Consider the following 17,803-nt stretch of genomic DNA (forward strand, 5'->3'; position numbering starts at 1 on the left):
TAAATAAATAATAATAATAAAAAAATAATAATAATATATATATATTCATTGATTTTCTTGTTAGCTTAGTCCCTTTATTAATCCGGGGTGGACACAGCGGAATGAACTGCCAACTTATCCAGCAAGTTTTTACGCAGCGGATGCCCTTCCAGCCGCAACCCATCTCTGGGTAAAAAAAAAAAAAAAATATATATATATATATATATATATATATAGAATGTAAAATATGATATTTAACTTATTTTTTTTTCACTCACAACGAATAACTTAAAAATCATCCTGGGGAGATGATTTGAAAAACATCCATAAATCTACTGTCAGTAAAATATTCTTGCCTAAAAACCTTTAAAGTTTTACAATCTAGCAAAACATGGAAGGGAGTTACATATTGGTGGTGCATTGTTCTTCAGTAGTTAAGTTAAAATAGGTCAAAAACTTGCATCTCATTTATACAGTTTGGCGCCTTAAAACAAATGTAGCTTTCGTTCACATTTCACAGATTTAAAAAAATTAAAAGATCTACACCCAGCATGGGTTTACACTGATTAAATGGATGCAGGAGTTGCTAGCAAACCCCTGGCAATTTCAAAAGCCATCCTGTCATGATGCGCACTTCCTCCTGAGCGAGTGAAAGGTCAGTGCTTGAGTTTGCTACACCCTGATTGGTTCAGAAACACACTGATCCTCCAAGCTCAGCGGTCTGCTTCCTAGATGACGAATGAGAAGTTTAACAAGCTGGCAGGAGTCTGGCTATTTACCAGATAACACACACTCACTGAAGCAGTGACTGTAGGGGTGCTGCGCAATCAGTACAGAGCATTAGAGCATAGATATGACTTGACTGTGTCATTGAGACCACAAAAAAGATTGTTTATGACCAGACTCTTATTTTAATTAAGACATGAACAAGGTCATCCAAAAATGTGACTTCTATATATTTTTTGGAAACAATCTGTTAAGATGTAAAAGCCATCAGAAGATGGGTACACTGTGGTCATAAAGGGAATGACGTGGTTGGCAACAACACTCAGGTAAGCTCTGGCATTAACATGATGCCGAATTGGTACTAATGGGCCCAAAGTGTGCTAAGAAAATATCCCCTACACCACAGGTGCCAAACTCAGTTCCAAAAGGGCCGCAGCTCTGCACAGTTTAGTTCCAACCCTAATTAAACACACCTGATCAAACTAATTGAGTCCTTCAGGCTTGTTTGAAACCTACAGGTAAGTGTGTTGGAGCAGGGTTGGAACTAAACTGTGCAGGGCTTCGGCCCTCCAGGAATTGAGTTTGACACCCCTGCCCTACACCATTACACCACCAGCCTATACTATTGATACAAAGCAGCATGGATCCATGCTTTCATATTGTTGACAACAGAATTCTGACCCTACCATCGGATTGTTGCAGCAGAAATCGAGACTCCTCAGAGCAGGCAACGTTTTTCATATATTCTATTCATCAATTTTGGTGAGCCTGTGTGAATTGTATCCTCAGTTTCCTGTTCTTAGCTGACAGAAGAGGCACCCTTTGTGTTTTTTTGCTGCTGTAGCCCATCCGCCTCAAGGTTGGACATTTTGTGCATTCAGAGATTCTCTTCTGCATACCTCGGTTGTAACTGTTACTGTTGCTTTTCTATCAGCTCAAACCAGTCTGGCCATTCTCCTCTACCTTCTGGCATCAACAAGACATTTGCACCCACAGAACTGCTGCTCACAGGATATTTTCTCTTTTCAGACCATTCTCTGTAAACCCTAGAGATGGTTGTGTGTGAATATCCCAGTAGATCTGCAGTATCTGAAATACTCAGACCAGCCTGTCTGGCACCAACAACCATGCCCCGTTCAAAGTCACTTAACTCCCCTTTCTTCCCCATTCTGATACTCAGTTTAAAGTCCAGCAGATCGTCTTGATCATGTCTACATGTCTAAATGCATCGAGTTGCTGCCATGTGATTGGCGGATTAGAAATTTGCGTTAGGTGTACCTAATAAAGTGGCCGGGGAGTGCACAAGCATCAATTTAAACATATATTTATTTCATAAAATGATAAAAATGAAGCAAATAAACAGAAATATCACCATAATATACTAGTTAACTGTTAATTGGTAAACTTAATTGTATTATTACTTTACATGAAACAACTGTAATCTTTCAAAAACCAAACAAAAGAGCTTTCATTTAGGTGAAAATCCACATGGAAGCTTCTCTTTAAAAAATCCTCTTTCTTTTTTTAAATACAGATTTATATACACTACTATGCATGTTGTCAGTGACTCAAACCCACAGGTCTTTTTCTGAGGGTGTGTGGACAGTACAGCATACTGAGTATTCCCACACACGCACGCACGCACCCACCCACACACACACACACTGTAGTACTGGTCAGGCCTTACCTTTGTGATCTACAGAAGGTTTAGAAGAGCTGAGGATCTTGGGAATGGATATTCCCATGTCTAACTCAGTCAGAGTCAGCTCATTCATGAAGTATGGCAGCTGAAATAATTAAGACAAAAATAAGTTCCGATTTTAAAATAAAAACTTCGAGTCTGGTCTGCATCAGTACTCACCCTAATCTTACTCAGCTTTTTCTGGATCTTTTTGGATACCACATCTGCCCAGTATTTCTCCCTAAGAAAATCCCAGAACATGCGACCCAAAAGAGCATTGATCCACGCCTCTGTTTCAGCGCTCTGTTCACAACTTTCTGGAAACTTTGACAAACAAAACAGAAAATATTAATTTAGACTACAGAAAACCACGGCTAATTTCATTGTTTAGTGGTAACGTGGGAGCAATTCACAGTAGATATTGATACAGTTTTTACAACATCCTCAAATATTTCCTCAAATTGTGCCATAAAAGGGCAATGGATGTAACCCTGATTAAGCACGTTTTCCCATTTACATGGGCAAACAAAAAGATCACAACTGAAACCATATGTAATGACTTAGTCAACTAACTGAACATGGCCCATACAATGGTAAACCTTAAAGGTCCCAAGAAGTGCTTTATAATATGCATTTTTACTCGATGTTTGACGTAAATCTCAACCAAAACACAATGAGAGGGTGGGACAAAGCAGTTCCTCCCATTAAAAAAAACAGCCAATAGTGTTTTGTTTTATGACAGCTCTGCCAGTGAGTGCATCAAAGGAAAAGCAAATGAGAAGCATCTTGGTTATGATGTGATAAGAAACTGACATGGGGTGACATGAATAAATGATGAGGTGAGTGTTTGATGGCGGAGTCATCCGACACAAATTAGGCCCTTCTAACATCTGAAAAAAACTTTCACGGGACCTTCTAACATTTAAACTTAGGGAATGTGTTTTATGATACAGGTTACACTACTGCACCCTCACTCAACAATGCCAAAGTCTAAATTTACGAGTTCAGTCATGTCTGCCTTTCACACAGTAATAACAGTAAATTGCAGTATTTTTACTGGAACAAATTTACTGGTAAAAAAACCCCACTGAATTCTGGCAATTTACTCATTCTGGCAACTCTACTCATTTTTCCATTACCTGAGGGTCTATTCTCACAAACTCTTCATGTCAATTTACTAGAAAAGTTTGTATGTGTGAAAGGGACAATTGACAATTTGACAGATCACTAAGCCACACCCTAAAACTGCCACACACCAATCGTGGCTCAGCAACTGTAGCTACGTGCAGGAGGTCTGTCAATCTTTCAAGTGGGGGAAACAAGCAAAAGCGTTGTGGATATGGATTCTGAAAATCTAATACACGGTATTCAAAACGTTTGGACGGGGTGGTGGAATTTTTTTCCTTTCCAAAACTTAAAACCCAAAGGGAGAAATGCCAGCGTGGAGCAAGCTGTGTGAGGGGCTGTGTGAGGGGCTGAGGAGCAGCACAATCCAGTCATATTTCCAACTGTTTCAAGCTACGAATATTTGAAATGACATATCAACAGAACAAAACAGAGATGTGATCACAAACTGAGCACTTGTGATCAATATACTTCACCCTCAGCTGTTTTTCAGTAATTTATATCCCTCATGTCCATGTCAGAGCTACAATTCACCAATGTTTCAAGAGTTCACACTTAGCTGATGATTGATAATAAAGCTAGTTTGGCGTGCTGCCCCGGGAGAGAGCCCTGAGCTTATAAGATCCTCGAGCCCTGGGCACCCTCCCGTTGCAAGGCGAGAGGGGGAGTTTGAGCTCAGGTAGATCTCGATGACTCCCCCTCCTGCTTATTGTAGCTAAGTGTCAGATATGGATGCTGAGAAGGTGTACTCAGATTTTGGCTAAAATATTTTGGATTAATTGTTTAGGGTGCTTGTTTTGAGCTTTGGGAGGAAACCGGAGGACCTGGGGAAAAACCCACGCGACCACGGGGAGAACAAGCAAAACTCCACACAGAAATGCCGCCTGGTTTGGAAAGGAATTAATCCAGGGGCATTCTTGCTGTGAGGCAACAGCGCCAATCGCTGGCCACCGTGACACCCATTTAAAAGGAGGCAAAGTAGGGTTGGGTGAGGGGGTTTCTTCAAGATGAAGATATTGAGATAAGAAAAGTCTGGTTATTTATAGTGCGTTACGGATCGTCTGATAGGATAATCAGTCATTAGCTAAAGTTGAAACAGCTGTGAACAATCATAAGCACATGATCCTCTCGAAATTTGTTTATAAATAAACTTCACAATTCGTCAGCCTTTTGGAGATTTAGTCATTGGTGATGATGTTATAGCGGGTTAATGTCTGCTTTTATATTTGGTGTCGGATTATTATTTGCTGGTAAGGAAAATATATTTGTTCACCTCTGCTATTTATGCTTTGATTTGCATTTTAATGTATTTATTTTTCCACTTAACTGCAAATTAGGAAAGAAACGGTATAAAAAGCACACAAACATACTGACAGTTATAGGTCCTGCACATTGTTATGGGTCAGTGATGCTAATAGTTGGCACAAATCTATCAGGCTAGGCTTTAGCTTCAATTTTGGTTCAATTATTTTCCAATCGGTTGCGTATTATGTGGTGAATATACCCCTGTAATGCATACTGCAGTCCTTTTCTGCCTGGCTTTCTCAGATATCTCACCTGTTCGCCAAAAATGACTAATTATATCTCTGGCAATGTCTGACACCGGCACATACACATTGTAACATACATGCCAGGCAAAAGCTTGACAGGCATAGCAACAGTAACTAAGGACAGCGGGGCTTAGCGAAGGGTCAATCGAGTCAGATCAGTTGAGGTTTGGTGTTAAAAAAAGGATGAAGGCTTTCAGAAATAAGTGAAAGGTTCGGTGGCAGATGTTTTGGAGTAGCACCTTTTTAGTGGTTCCAGGACTGCTTCCAGCACTCTGAACAGGGCTCGTGGTAGGGCTTCCAACTGATTGGCTGACATATTTGGCCATATAGACGTTGTATTCCAGAACTTTCTGTTTGACACTGGCACCGAGGTCTTTTTGTTTGGGATGAGACTGGAGCACTTCATCCAGACTGCCACGGCTGCTGCTGCGACTGTGAGACAGACAGCCTGACAAGAGAGAGATCATGGTGATGACGCTAATTATTCTTTCAAAACACGAACAGAAATGCTTCATCTGTAAATCATGGACTTCATTGCTATAGAACAAAAATACCCTGATCAGAGTTGAAGCTCTGATTAATTAAAATGCCAACCAAAACAAACTCTGGATTTCAGAACAATCTTTTAAATTGGTCTTATTTAAGATCTATTAAATGATTTGAAGAAAGGAATATTTGTAAAGATGAGTTTTAGTCTTACTTGTAGGCAGGCCTGAGGGCTTCTTGGCTTCGGATTTCAGTTTAGATGCAAACAGCATCCTTCTGAACCATTCTTCTTTATCTCGTCCTGTCCTCCCAAAGAGGTACAGCACAGGTTCTGTGTGCAGTCTCTTAGGTTCCTCACTAGTGCTTACTATCTCAGCCTTGTCTCCGGCTGTAAGGGTCTTCTCCTCCATCACCTCTGTTTTTTCTCCCTGGGCTTTGGCAAGGAAATCATCCTGCTTGGCCAGCTCAATGCAGATGGGATACTTCTTATTCCACACCCTTTTCCTGGCCAGGTTGTTAGGTACCAGGTAGACCTGTAATGCAAGAATTCTTAATTTGTTTAAAAAAATACTAAAATGAATTTTAGATTTTAAAAGTTTGGCGAAACAATGTTATTCAATAAGGAGGACCAGGAGTGACGAATCAAATTTACTCATAGAAGCATAAAAAAGGTTAACAACAGAGTTCATACGGTCATGGAAAACCTGGAAAAGTCAAGGAATTTTGATATGGAATTTTCCAGGCCTGAAAAAGTTTTGGAAAAACAGAAAAACCCACAGTTTTGGAAAAGTCATGGAAATTACTTTGACAGATATCTGTATAGTTGAATTAGGGCTGCACTATATTGAAAAAAATCTGACTTTACGATATTTTATATTTCTGTGACGTACATTGCGATGTTAACACAATTTTACCAGATGATTTAACAGGTTTATTTGGATTGATTGGGGGCATTTTGTAAAGGAGTAAATCTATAAATAATCTATATTATTTAATCTTTATCAAAGTTACAAAAAAATTCATGTGGCTGGATGTTTTAAATTTTGAAATATTTACGATATCGATGCTGAAATGATATACTGTGCAGCCCTAACTTGAAAATAGGTTAGTTGTCTTTATTTTCAGTTCTTGGCCAAAAACTTGCTCTCACATTGTTATTGCTGTGTTAGCATTATCAAAATAAATTTTCAAAAGATATAAAAACTCATTTAAACAAAACAGATTGTTGCGTGTTCTATGACATGCTGTGATACATTTAAACGTCATTGTTTTTCTCATTATTTATCAGGTAGACTTTACATGAAACATTACATCATGAAAATGTACTTGAAAGTTCTGAAAAAATCTTGGAGAATTCATGGAATTTTAGTAGTAAATATGTGTATGAACCCTGAAACAAATAAATCTCATTTTAAATGGTATTTTAAGAGTTCACACTTAGCAGACGATTGATGATAAAGCTAGTTTGGCGTGCTGTCCCGGGAGAGAGCCCTGAGCTTATAAGATCCTCGAGCACTGGGATCCCTCCCGTTGGCGAGAGGGGAGTTTGAGCTCAGGTAGATCTCGATGACTCCCCCTCCTGCTTATTGTAGCTAAGTGTCAAGATATGGATGCTGAGAAGGTGTACTCAGAGTTTGGCTAAAATATTTTGGATTAATTGTTTAGGGTGCTTGCTTTTGAACTGTGGGAGGAAACCGGAGGACCCGTGGAAAACCCACACGATCATGGGGAGAACGAGCAAAACTCCGCACAGAAATGACGCCTTTCAGGGGCATTCTTCCTGTGAGGCAACAGCGCTAATCGTTGGCCACCGTGCCGCCCGTTTGAAAGGAGGGAAATTAGAGTTGGGTGGGGGGTTTCTTCAAGAAGAAGATATTGAGATGAGAAAAGTCTGGTATAGTGAGTTAAGGATCGTCTGATAGGATAATCAGTCATTAGCTAAAGTTGGAACAGCTGTGAACAATCATAAGCACGTGATCCTCTCGAAATTTGTTTATGAATAAACTTCCCTTAATGAAACAATCCAAATGTATATAATTGTGTTTTAATCAAACAATACATTTAGAATTTTTTTTTAAATATATTAATAAATCAAAATTTAAATCTGTTTTTTTTTATTCCTGTTTTAATGGGCTGACTAATCAAACAACAATATTGTTATATTAATAATATATTAATTAAACTAATTGAAAGCACATTTTAAATGGCTTTTAAAAAAGCGTTCAGCAAAGGCTTTTCCTCTCTTTGTTGTTTAGCAGATTGCTTCTCGTTATCCGTTTGTCAATCGAGTTAAAAAATGCCATTGTGTGTTACATTTACTAGGTTTAAGGTGAAAATTGATTGTTTGCTTCCAGGCATGTACTGACCAATGGCATTTTTGAACTCGATTGACAAAAAGATAACGAAAGGCATTTGGGGGAAAAAAAGAAAAAGCAGTTGTCAAATACAAGGGGAGAAAAGCATTTGCAAAAATATAAAATGATTTATTGGTTTATTTTTTAATGCTTGTTTTAAAACAAGAATTAAATACTTAAAATTGTCCATGTATTTACACATTTAAAGGTAATTTTATTTATATACTTATTAATATATTTATATTTTTATGTTTGAATTATTAAATTGATTTATTTTATTTTTAAGTGTCACTTCTGGTCCTCCATAATTCCAATGAATGATTAAATTAAATGTTGCAGAAGGATGTAGATACATGAAGGCATTTGAATATACAACAAATTATGCAAAAACAATATAAAGAGAGAGTGTTTACCCAAAAAACAATAAAGACAACATTAAAGTTAAGACAAAGATAAGACAAGTTTAAAACATCTTGAAAAAAGCAGCTATTGACATCAATAGTAAGAACAACAACAAAAAAACTGTGCAAATCAATGGCGTTTTGTCCTCCAGCATTCTTCAGTAGACCTGCTTTAGTGTACAACTACAGAAAAAAAATCAAACAGGTTTGGGACAAGTAGAGGATGATTAAATGAAAACAGAATTTTAATTTTTGGCAGAAATATCCCTTTAACACTTTAATTTCAAGTCCTTTTTTTATTTTTTTTTGACTTGTATTGAAAAAATAGTAACAAAAACAGTATACCTGGTCTCTGTGTTCAGTTAATAACATTAATGGTAATTAAGAGTAGCTTTAAATAGTGTTACAGATGAAAAACAAAACAGGTTGTATGTCACACTCACCTTACTGTTAGTGAGATCATAAATTTTTTGGCTAACATAGGTGACATCAGGTTTGAGTTCACTGAAGGTTGCCCGACGGGGGATATTGCGGTTAGGTTTGGACAGTCGCAGGACAGAGCCCTCCAGACGCACATACACAGAGTGAGTGAGTGTGGCGTGATATGTCTCAGGGTCATAACTGCAGATCTCATTCATCCAACCCTGTGTGTATACAAGCACAGACATTTATAATAAACTTTTTTACAACTAATGTACTTTTTTTGATACAGTTCCTGGTTGTTGTGTTGAACATTTCTGCCTATTTTTGTGTAAAACTGCTTTGACTCAATCTGTGTAGTATCAAGAACTGTTGAAATGGTGACAACCCAAAAGGTAAAACAAGCGAACATAGCAACCTGCAGCTTTCACCTTTTCAGAAATGAAACATTTCTTGTTAATCAAGCTGTGCAAGGTAGGAATAAACATAAAAGCACTGTTGGAAAACAGCAATGTTTCGCAATCCTTTATAAATAGCGTGATTATTTCATTTATAAATCCGGATCTGTTCTGGGCATGACTGTATAGAAAATAGAACAGAAAAACCAAAAGCTTTCATTTAATAATGCTTGCAAAGACCAACTGAATATTTAGTGAAACTAGTTGAGCATTTAATACTTAACTTATAATATCTAAATGGAGAAATATGAACAATTCCAGCGTTATGGATGTGACATTTGCAGTAAAAATTCAAAGCATAAATTCACATAGACAGTAAATGGTAACATTATATTGAAACATCTGTTTTCATTTTACAAAACAACTAAAAGTCAGTATCAAATATCAAATGTCAAAAATCAATCTGTACACATTTTTTATAGTTTGAGGAAAATAAACAAGCGTTAAGCATGTGACTAAAAAGTATGCAAGCTTATAGTCTACAACATACTTTGTAGAAATTCAGTGAATTAACTTTCCAACCCAAAAGAAACAATGCTCATATAAAGCTGGATTTATACTTTCGGCTGGCGCCGCATCGCGCACCTCCGCTGACTGTGTGCGCACCTCACGAAACGGACGAGGCTTTTATACTTGCCGTGTTCGCCATTGTGATATTCTTTAAAACGACAGGGGGCGGTCAAAAGGAACTGACCATAAAATCAGTTGGATAAACAGAGAAGTAGGACGTTTCCGGAACTACGTCATATCATTAATTTCATTCAAGATTTTAAAACAAATCATTTTTATTATTTCTATAAATTATTTGAATGATTGTAAGGATTTTTATAATCATTCAAGATTTTTTGTAATCAAACTTTGAAGCATCACTTGCTTCTGTTCATATCTTGGACAGTTTTACCAATTAAAGCTTATTAAAATATTAATAACAAGAGAACATTTGATTGTTCTACAAAAATATTTTTATTATGGCAAGAATAAAATAAAAAAAAGTACACTCACTAAAAAATACAGATGTTATTTTTTAGATTTAGCCCACTCCACAATTCACACATTACTGTCTGGCTAGTTTCTGTTCTATACTTTTGATAAAAATACAATAATAGTCCAACATTCCTGACCAATATCACCAATAAAGCCTAGAAAATCAGGGCATCAGTATATTGTAAACCGATGGGTTCAAATAATCCTTTCCAGTTATCAAATAAATAATTTGTTCATTAAATTTAGTTTTGTAACTATTAAGTTGGTTTAAATTCAAAATTGTAACATAAACATTGGTATAAAACCTATGAATGGTGGAAAAACATATTTCTGTAATTCTGTCGCTAGGTCTCCTCTTTTGGCTTTAACAAACCTATCCTTCAGGTTTTTCCAAAAGTTTTAACAAAAACTTTCCTCCTTTCCAATGGCTGTTGCAATTTCTAGCCAAGAATTAATGATCATCTGGTTATCTATAAGTTATAATTCACTTCCCTTTTAATACATTTTGGTGCGATTACAACACGCTATTTAAAAAAAAATGACTAAATGTTTTGAATAAGAAGCTGTAATGTAGAAGTGGCGGGATAAATTTTCGTGTGGCGCCCACCATGGAAGAATGAATGTAGTGGAAACCTTGGTGTGCCAGAGCGCAGTTCACTTAGGCTCAATGCTTGTAGTGTGAGTGCAAAGCGCGCCTGAGCCCGAAACTAAAAACGAGACGTGACTTTTTATTGCCCGTTTCATATGTATTTATTAATCATTTTCATTGTTTAATGAACGCAAACTATTGAAGATTATTAGGGCCTACTCACACTATGCCATCCGTACAGTGCCCAGGCCCGTTTCCCGGATCGTTTGAGAAGTGTGAGTGCGCTGAATCGGGCTCAAGCACGCTTCACTTGGCCGGCCCTGGCCCGGTTGGAAGAGGTGTGCCTGAGCCTGGTTCACTTGGGCTTTGGCACGGTACGCTTGTGTGTGAGTGCAAAAGCCCGAAACTGAAAGCGAGACGTGACTTTTAAGGCACTGTTTCATATAGATTTATTAATAATTCTTACTGTTCAGTGAACGCAAATTGCTGTAGTTTATTAAAGACGCAAACCCCTCACTGCACGACAGCTGCGCGCCTTCAGCAAACCTCCTCATTCCTGCAGCACGAGGGCTTTATGATTGTTTATGAGCGCCAAAAATGGCGGATCTGTTCGGCGAAATATCTGACTGCGTGTCCCTGCATCTCTAAGGACTGTTTGGCGAAATATTTGACGGCATATCAAACGACTGAAACGATATAACTAGAGAAATCTCAAATGTGCTGCTGAGTGAGAGAGCGCTTCTTACTGAACAGCGCAGCAGCGATGACGTAAGCGTGCCGAAGCCCGTTTGTGGTGTGAGCGCGGGCCGTCGGGGGATACGGGAAGGGGGACAAGCGTGCTTTGGCCCGGTTCGAGGCAACTGTACCTAGTGTGAGTAAGACCTTAAAGACGCAAACCTCACACTGCGCGTCAGCTGCACCTTTGGCAAACCTCCTAATTCCTGCAGCACGAGGACTTTATAAATGTATTTGAGCGTCAAAAGTGGCTGATCTATTAAAAAAATGACATAACTAAAGAAATCTACACTGTGCTGAGCGAGAGCGCTTCTTACTGAACAGCGCATTAATAATGATGTAAGCGTGCTCAGGCACGAATGCAATGTGAGTGAGTGCTGTCGGAGGAGACAGGAGGGGGGACAAGCATGCTTCGGCCTGGTTCAAGGCAACTATACATAGTGTGAGTACGCCCTAGGAATGTGTCAAATGCAAATGGACAAAACATTTGCATTAAACTGATTGAAATTTCAACTCTTCAAATTGCAGACTAGACCACTGTACCAGTATCACCTTTAGGCAGCAGGGTGGAACTCACCTTGTAGATGGCTGGTTCTTTGATATCCAAAGGAACCCTGTTCCATTGGTGTCTTCTACTCAAGCTGCCATGACGGCCCCAAGATGTTTTCTGTCTTGCCGACAACCACACCACCAAAATTGCCAGCATGAAACCCGCCGCCACCCCCATCAACACCCAACACACATAGGAAGGCAGTGGCAACACAAAGTATCCATAAACTATAGATATAAGAAGAATCAGTCCATTGTGAGGTACTCCCGGAGGCTCATCTTCCTCTTCCTCCTCCTCCCCTCCTTCAGTCGGTTCCTCACTGCATCCTGCTGTACTCCCTCTTTGTACTAGGGATATATGAGTCTCTTCTCCATCTAACTCCATATCAGTGCAGAACTCAAAGTCTTCGGTGTAAAGCTCACAGAAGTCTTCATCTTCCTGGCGAGCGAGCGTTGACATAAAACACCGGTCCAATCCTAGCGAGGGTGACCTATGGAGAGGCAACTCAACAGTTGCACTCTCGACAGGGCTTTCATTCTCCAGATCTTCCTCCTCCTTGATGCAGTAGTTATTGTTGCTTTCTGAGTGGCCATTGAGGGCAGACAGGTTAGAGAGTTCAGAGGCGCTGGAGGAAAGGTTTCTGGACCGGTAAGACACTCCTGCAGCCGTAGATGAGGAAGAGTTTGCGCTCACACCACCGGGTTCCTCGCCAATGATTTTGCTGAGCAGCTGAAGGGGTTCACACATGACCTCTGAGAGACGGCGCTTTGTGTCTTCAATGCGTGCTTCCACTTCCTGGACTTTAAAGAAAGAACGGCTATCGGGGGAAGTGAGGGGGGATGAGGGAGCAGTTTTGGAGTCTCCACTGCCACCAGGAACACGTGTTTGGGTGAAAGGTTTAAAAAGATGCAGATTGAGCCTCGAATCTGGGGGTCGAGGAGTTGACGAAGGCTCCTGCTCAGGTCGAGCAGTGTCTGTAGACAAAGATTTAACTAGAGTCTTCATCAAATGGCGGTGCCTTACCGACTGGGGAGCAACAGTGGGAGCCTCTCTAGACTCTACCTCAGAGGAAAGTGACTTGACTAGGCTGAGAAAGGGCTTAGAAGGTAGGGCCTTAGCTGGTGATGAGCTGGAGGAAGCTGAATGGGTGGAAGGTAATGGGGGAGTTGACCTTTGCTCAGAGGGCCATGAGAAACTAGCAAGATTAGAAGTAGCCGTGCAGCCCAGGCTAACAGAGGGGTGCTGGATAGCTAAGGCAGAACTTTGAGTTTGGCATGACATTCCTGTAACCATGTCTGCTCCCAGTCCTTCAGAAAGAAGCTCCTCGCTGGCTTCCTGAGCTGTGACTATGCTCTGATCTTCAGTTTCAAGGCCAGAAGGGGAAACAGCTAGCCTGTAGAGCTCCTCTTCCTCCTCCTCTTCCTCATTGCCCTTGGCAGAAAAATGTATGGTAATGGTATCTCGGGAGAGCGACCTCTGCACCTGCACCTTACGGGCTGCTGAGGACCGAGAAGAGGAGGAAGACGGAGGGCTTAGCGTGTCTTCATGGCTACCACCCTTACTGGTCATGGCACCATTCAAAACAGCTCACAGCCTGTGGGAAAAGAACAGAGAATGGTTACAAGTGATACACACTCATACAAAATAAACATGAATTGAATTCTTACAAGTTCATTGAGAACAAAACATTTCATAATTTTCAAAGACTGTGGCAGAGGATTTTTACACTTATAATCGCTGATGGTGTTTGGTGCATTGGCTTTGGCAAGTCACCTGGCTTAATGCAGTTATTCATTTGCAAAATGACATTATTTAATGGACAGAAAAGTTATTCTGTTGGTTGCTTAAAGAGTTCATATGCAGCTCATGACCGTGTTTTTGTGTCTCAGTGTACAGTAAATGCCGCAACAGGGTTAAATTTAAGACTTTAAGACATTTTAAGACCATTATGAATGACATTTTTGACCCATAAAGAGCTAAAGGCTAAGGAATTTTTTACATGGCCCAGATGGAAAAAACTTAATTCATTAAATAATAACATAATAAATTATTAAAAAAATATTTTAGATTTTATTTCTTAGCAAAATATTCTAAATATTATGTAAAACTTGTATTCAAACCCTTTTATCCCCAACATAAACTTAAAAAAAAAAAAATAAAATAACGAATTTTTAAAAACTATAATAAACTAAATCTATGCTTAACAGTCTGTCCAGGTCGGTGTCCTCAGCAGTAAATACATGAAGCACTTTTAAACAAATGCTATGGTAGGTAAAATAAGTCCACCATTATGATACATAGAGTTAAAAATGACCTTTTAAAATGAAGTGAGGACAGACACACTGAGGAAGGCTTTGTGCCGAAACGTCTGTTTATCTGTTATCACCCGTAAAATGTAAGAAAAAGTAAAAATAAAAACAGTACGAAGCAATCAAGTGCGAATCATTACCTTCTTTTGAATAATAGTAACGATCAGATTAACGCACCAAACCAAAGAACTAAAAAAAAAAAACGCAAACGCGCAGGACAAACTTCAGTAACTCTGCACATATAATACATCACCCAAAAATGAATACTTTACATTTCATTAGAGCAGGCATTAAGTCTCTCAAAGTCATATGCATCACAGTAATCACATTGCATTTTTGTGTGTTTTTGTTTTTGTTTTAGAAGGTCAACATTTGAATTGAATGGACACACAGATCAAATTTATTTCCTGCTAAAATGTGATTGTTTGTGTATAAAGAAACAAGACTTTTTAGATTTGGGGTGGCAAGAGGGCAAGTAACTGAGGTTAAGTTGGTTTTAAATTCACAAATTCATTCAGTGGCAACTAATGACATGCTCCCTGTATTGTTTACCATAGAGGCAAAGTTGGTTTTAAATTCGCACAATTGTTCATTTAGAATTCTCTATATTGTTTACCATGTTACTTTGAATATTCAATTGGAATTAGCATGCAAGTATGACTTGCAAGTATGACAACACTGTTTATTTGACCGTGAACATATGTTGTACTTTGATCATTTGCTGCTAATATGATTACGCTATTTAGATTTTGTAAATAATACTTTTATTAAATTATATTATTAAGGGAAAAGTCCGAATGTGCGCATATAATGCCAACTTTACCTCTATTTGTTTACCATGGTACTATGAATATTTGGACTGAAATCAAATGCAAGTATGACTTCAAGACAACATTAGCACTATTTATTTGACTGTAAACAATGTTGTTCTTTGATAGTCATTGGCTGCTTATATTATTTCACTATTTAGAAACTGCCAAGAACACTTTTCTGAAATTAAACTATTAATTATTTAGGAGAAAGTCTGAATGTGTGAATATAAAACCAGCTTAACCTCACTGGGCAAGTAGTAAGATTTTTTTTCTTAGTTTTTAGATGAATTTTCCCCTTTAACAGACTGGTTCAAACTACTGCCGTTTATCAGTACAACGTAAGGCATGACACACATTCATGCCGGTCTTGTCTGATCACCCATCAGGCTACACAAGTCATGTAAGTATGCTTGCAACAATACATGCTTAACCAGTTTGTGCCAGCCATAAATGCAACATTCCACTTTCAGGTGAGTCAAAACACAGCTTTATTTTTAAATATACTCACACACACAATTCAATAATCTAAAGACTAATTAAGACTTTAGATTATTTCAACCTGACAAATCCCAAAACAACAGACTCACCAAAGAAGAAGATTACATAAAGCCAAAGCTAGACACCAGTCAAAGGAAACATGTGGACTATGCATACGCAACAGACCTAATGACACAAACAAGGAACACCTGAACACAATCAAAGACAGGAATGAGGAACAAAGGGGACAGGAAACAATGAACTGGACTGGACTATGAACAGGAATAAACTTCAAACTAAAAGACATCACATAATAAAAGACATAGATTTAAAAATGAACAAAAAACTACACCAAATAGGACAACACAGTGCCAAAACCAATTTAATATTATTTAAGAGATCATAAAGAAATAATATAAACCATTATCTGTTGACATATAAAAGGTTGTTGTGTTCTATTTTGTACTAATGTGCAGTGTTCAGCTGTGGAGAATCATAATCTCTGCATATTCAATTTATAAGTGACCTTAATTAATCTTAATCTGTACAAATGTATAGATATGTACTAGTACTGATGTTCCCATACTGTCTATGCATCTGCATAATCAAGCCATTGACTGAACAGTCACATGCACAGCTCTTTTAAGCAGCATGAGAACTGTGCAAGTTAGGGATTCTGGGAAGATCTGCGGTTATTGTTATGCATAGTAAATGAGGTGTTTATTAAATGTTATCTTCTAGTATCACTTTCTTAACACATAAGAACGGGATATGTGCTTTTCATGTTCAGTAATGTTGAATGTTTCATTGCTTTTAGTAAATGAAATAATGTGGCAGTTACGTTACATTAAAGGTGTCCAAAACTTGCAGTTTTTTGTACTTACAGTAAGTTCTTTTACTAGATGGTTTAATTATTCAGGGCTTCAAGGGATAACGGCAATGTGTGTGTAAAAATTTGTTATGAGGGAAATAGCAATCGGAGATGTCAAACCTTCTCTTTAATTATATATATAATGTAAAAAAAACTGGAAACAGTTTCCATATTTAAAGGGCACCGATTTTACCACCTCAGGGCTCAACAATAAGGACTGCCCATTGGCCCAGGGCCAGCGTGAGAGACGCTTGGGACAGTAGACAGGATCATTACTGGCCCGATTGGGACAGTACTGCCTTGTCACTAACATTTAATTTGTCTGCGACTATTAGTCAATTGCGTGCATTTTAAGTTTGTGCTTTTAGGTCTTTAAACAATACCTTGTCTGTGATGTAGTAAACAACATATTTCTTTAAGGTTCCTCTTATCTGATTTGATGTTTTGAGCATGCTATTTTTTTCCATAACCTGGTAACAACCAGAACAGAGAAGAAACAGCAACATGGCGGCAATATCAAAATATAAGGCTAAAAGAAAATGTCTGTTTCTAATGTCTTGGAAGCAGACATTTACATGTGAACAACGTGACCAAAAAAATGAAGTGATGTTTTGCACAGTTTGCCGTCAGTTTGACAAGTCAGCCCACCTTTTGTTAAATAATTTCGAACTGTAATAAAATACCTCCACATTTTCCATACTACTCTTTTTGTTTGCATAACACTTTGATTATTTTTTTTTTTAAGTATTAAAATTGTAAATTCACAAACTTTATTTTTGACACATTATTTAAAATATGCGGCTAAAATATAGCTATTAAGTTCTTTTTTTTTTTTTGGTGGGGCCATTGAAAATTTTGGCAGGGCAGGTAAAAATCTGAACTACTGGCCCGATCAGACCAGTACAAAAAATCCTTAGCGTTGAACCCTGCACCTTTTGAAGATTTAAGATAAGTCGTTGGCAGAGGTGGGTAGAGTATCCAAAAATCTATACTCAAATAAAAGCACAAATAAAACATGAACCACAAAATACGGAAAATATGATTCATTTACAGATATATTTATTAGTGTACACTGTATTGCTGGGCATTTGTGGCTTAAGATCTGGGACAAAGTCCACTTATCGCTACACCAAGCTAAGAAGATAAGTGTATTTGTTAAGTCAACAAAGGCACACTGCAGTCAATAGGACAGCTGGTCAGTACTCCACAGGGAGTGGAGTGTAATGTTTAATACGATAAACTAATGAAGCTTTAAACCAAAACACACTTATCATGCCAAAAAAAGCTTCAGTATTA

The 17,803-nt window shown here is 38.2% G+C and overlaps 1 protein-coding gene across 8 annotated transcripts in view; it reads right to left on the bottom strand.

Annotated features, from left to right (window-relative positions):
* tex2 (testis expressed 2) overlaps positions 1 to 17,803 on the bottom strand; it is a 55,333-nt gene that overhangs the window by 10,922 nt on the left and 26,608 nt on the right. For 6 of the 8 annotated variants that reach the window (XM_087243450.1, XM_087243447.1, XM_087243449.1 and 3 more), the window contains 6 exons: positions 12,066 to 13,632; positions 8,746 to 8,946; positions 5,762 to 6,080; positions 5,301 to 5,509; positions 2,567 to 2,710; positions 2,393 to 2,492 (listed from right to left, as the gene is read on the bottom strand). In XM_087243450.1, the coding sequence (XP_087099576.1) occupies positions 2,393 to 2,492; positions 2,567 to 2,710; positions 5,301 to 5,509; positions 5,762 to 6,080; positions 8,746 to 8,946; positions 12,066 to 13,607 (2,515 nt within the window). In that variant the 5' untranslated portion in view covers positions 13,608 to 13,632. 8 annotated transcript variants of the gene reach the window in all.

The sequence above is a fragment of the Danio rerio genome, chromosome 3 (genome assembly GCF_052040795.2).
Source record: "Danio rerio strain M-AB ecotype USA chromosome 3, GRCz13ab, whole genome shotgun sequence".
NCBI classification, from domain to species: domain Eukaryota; kingdom Metazoa; phylum Chordata; class Actinopteri; order Cypriniformes; family Danionidae; genus Danio; species Danio rerio.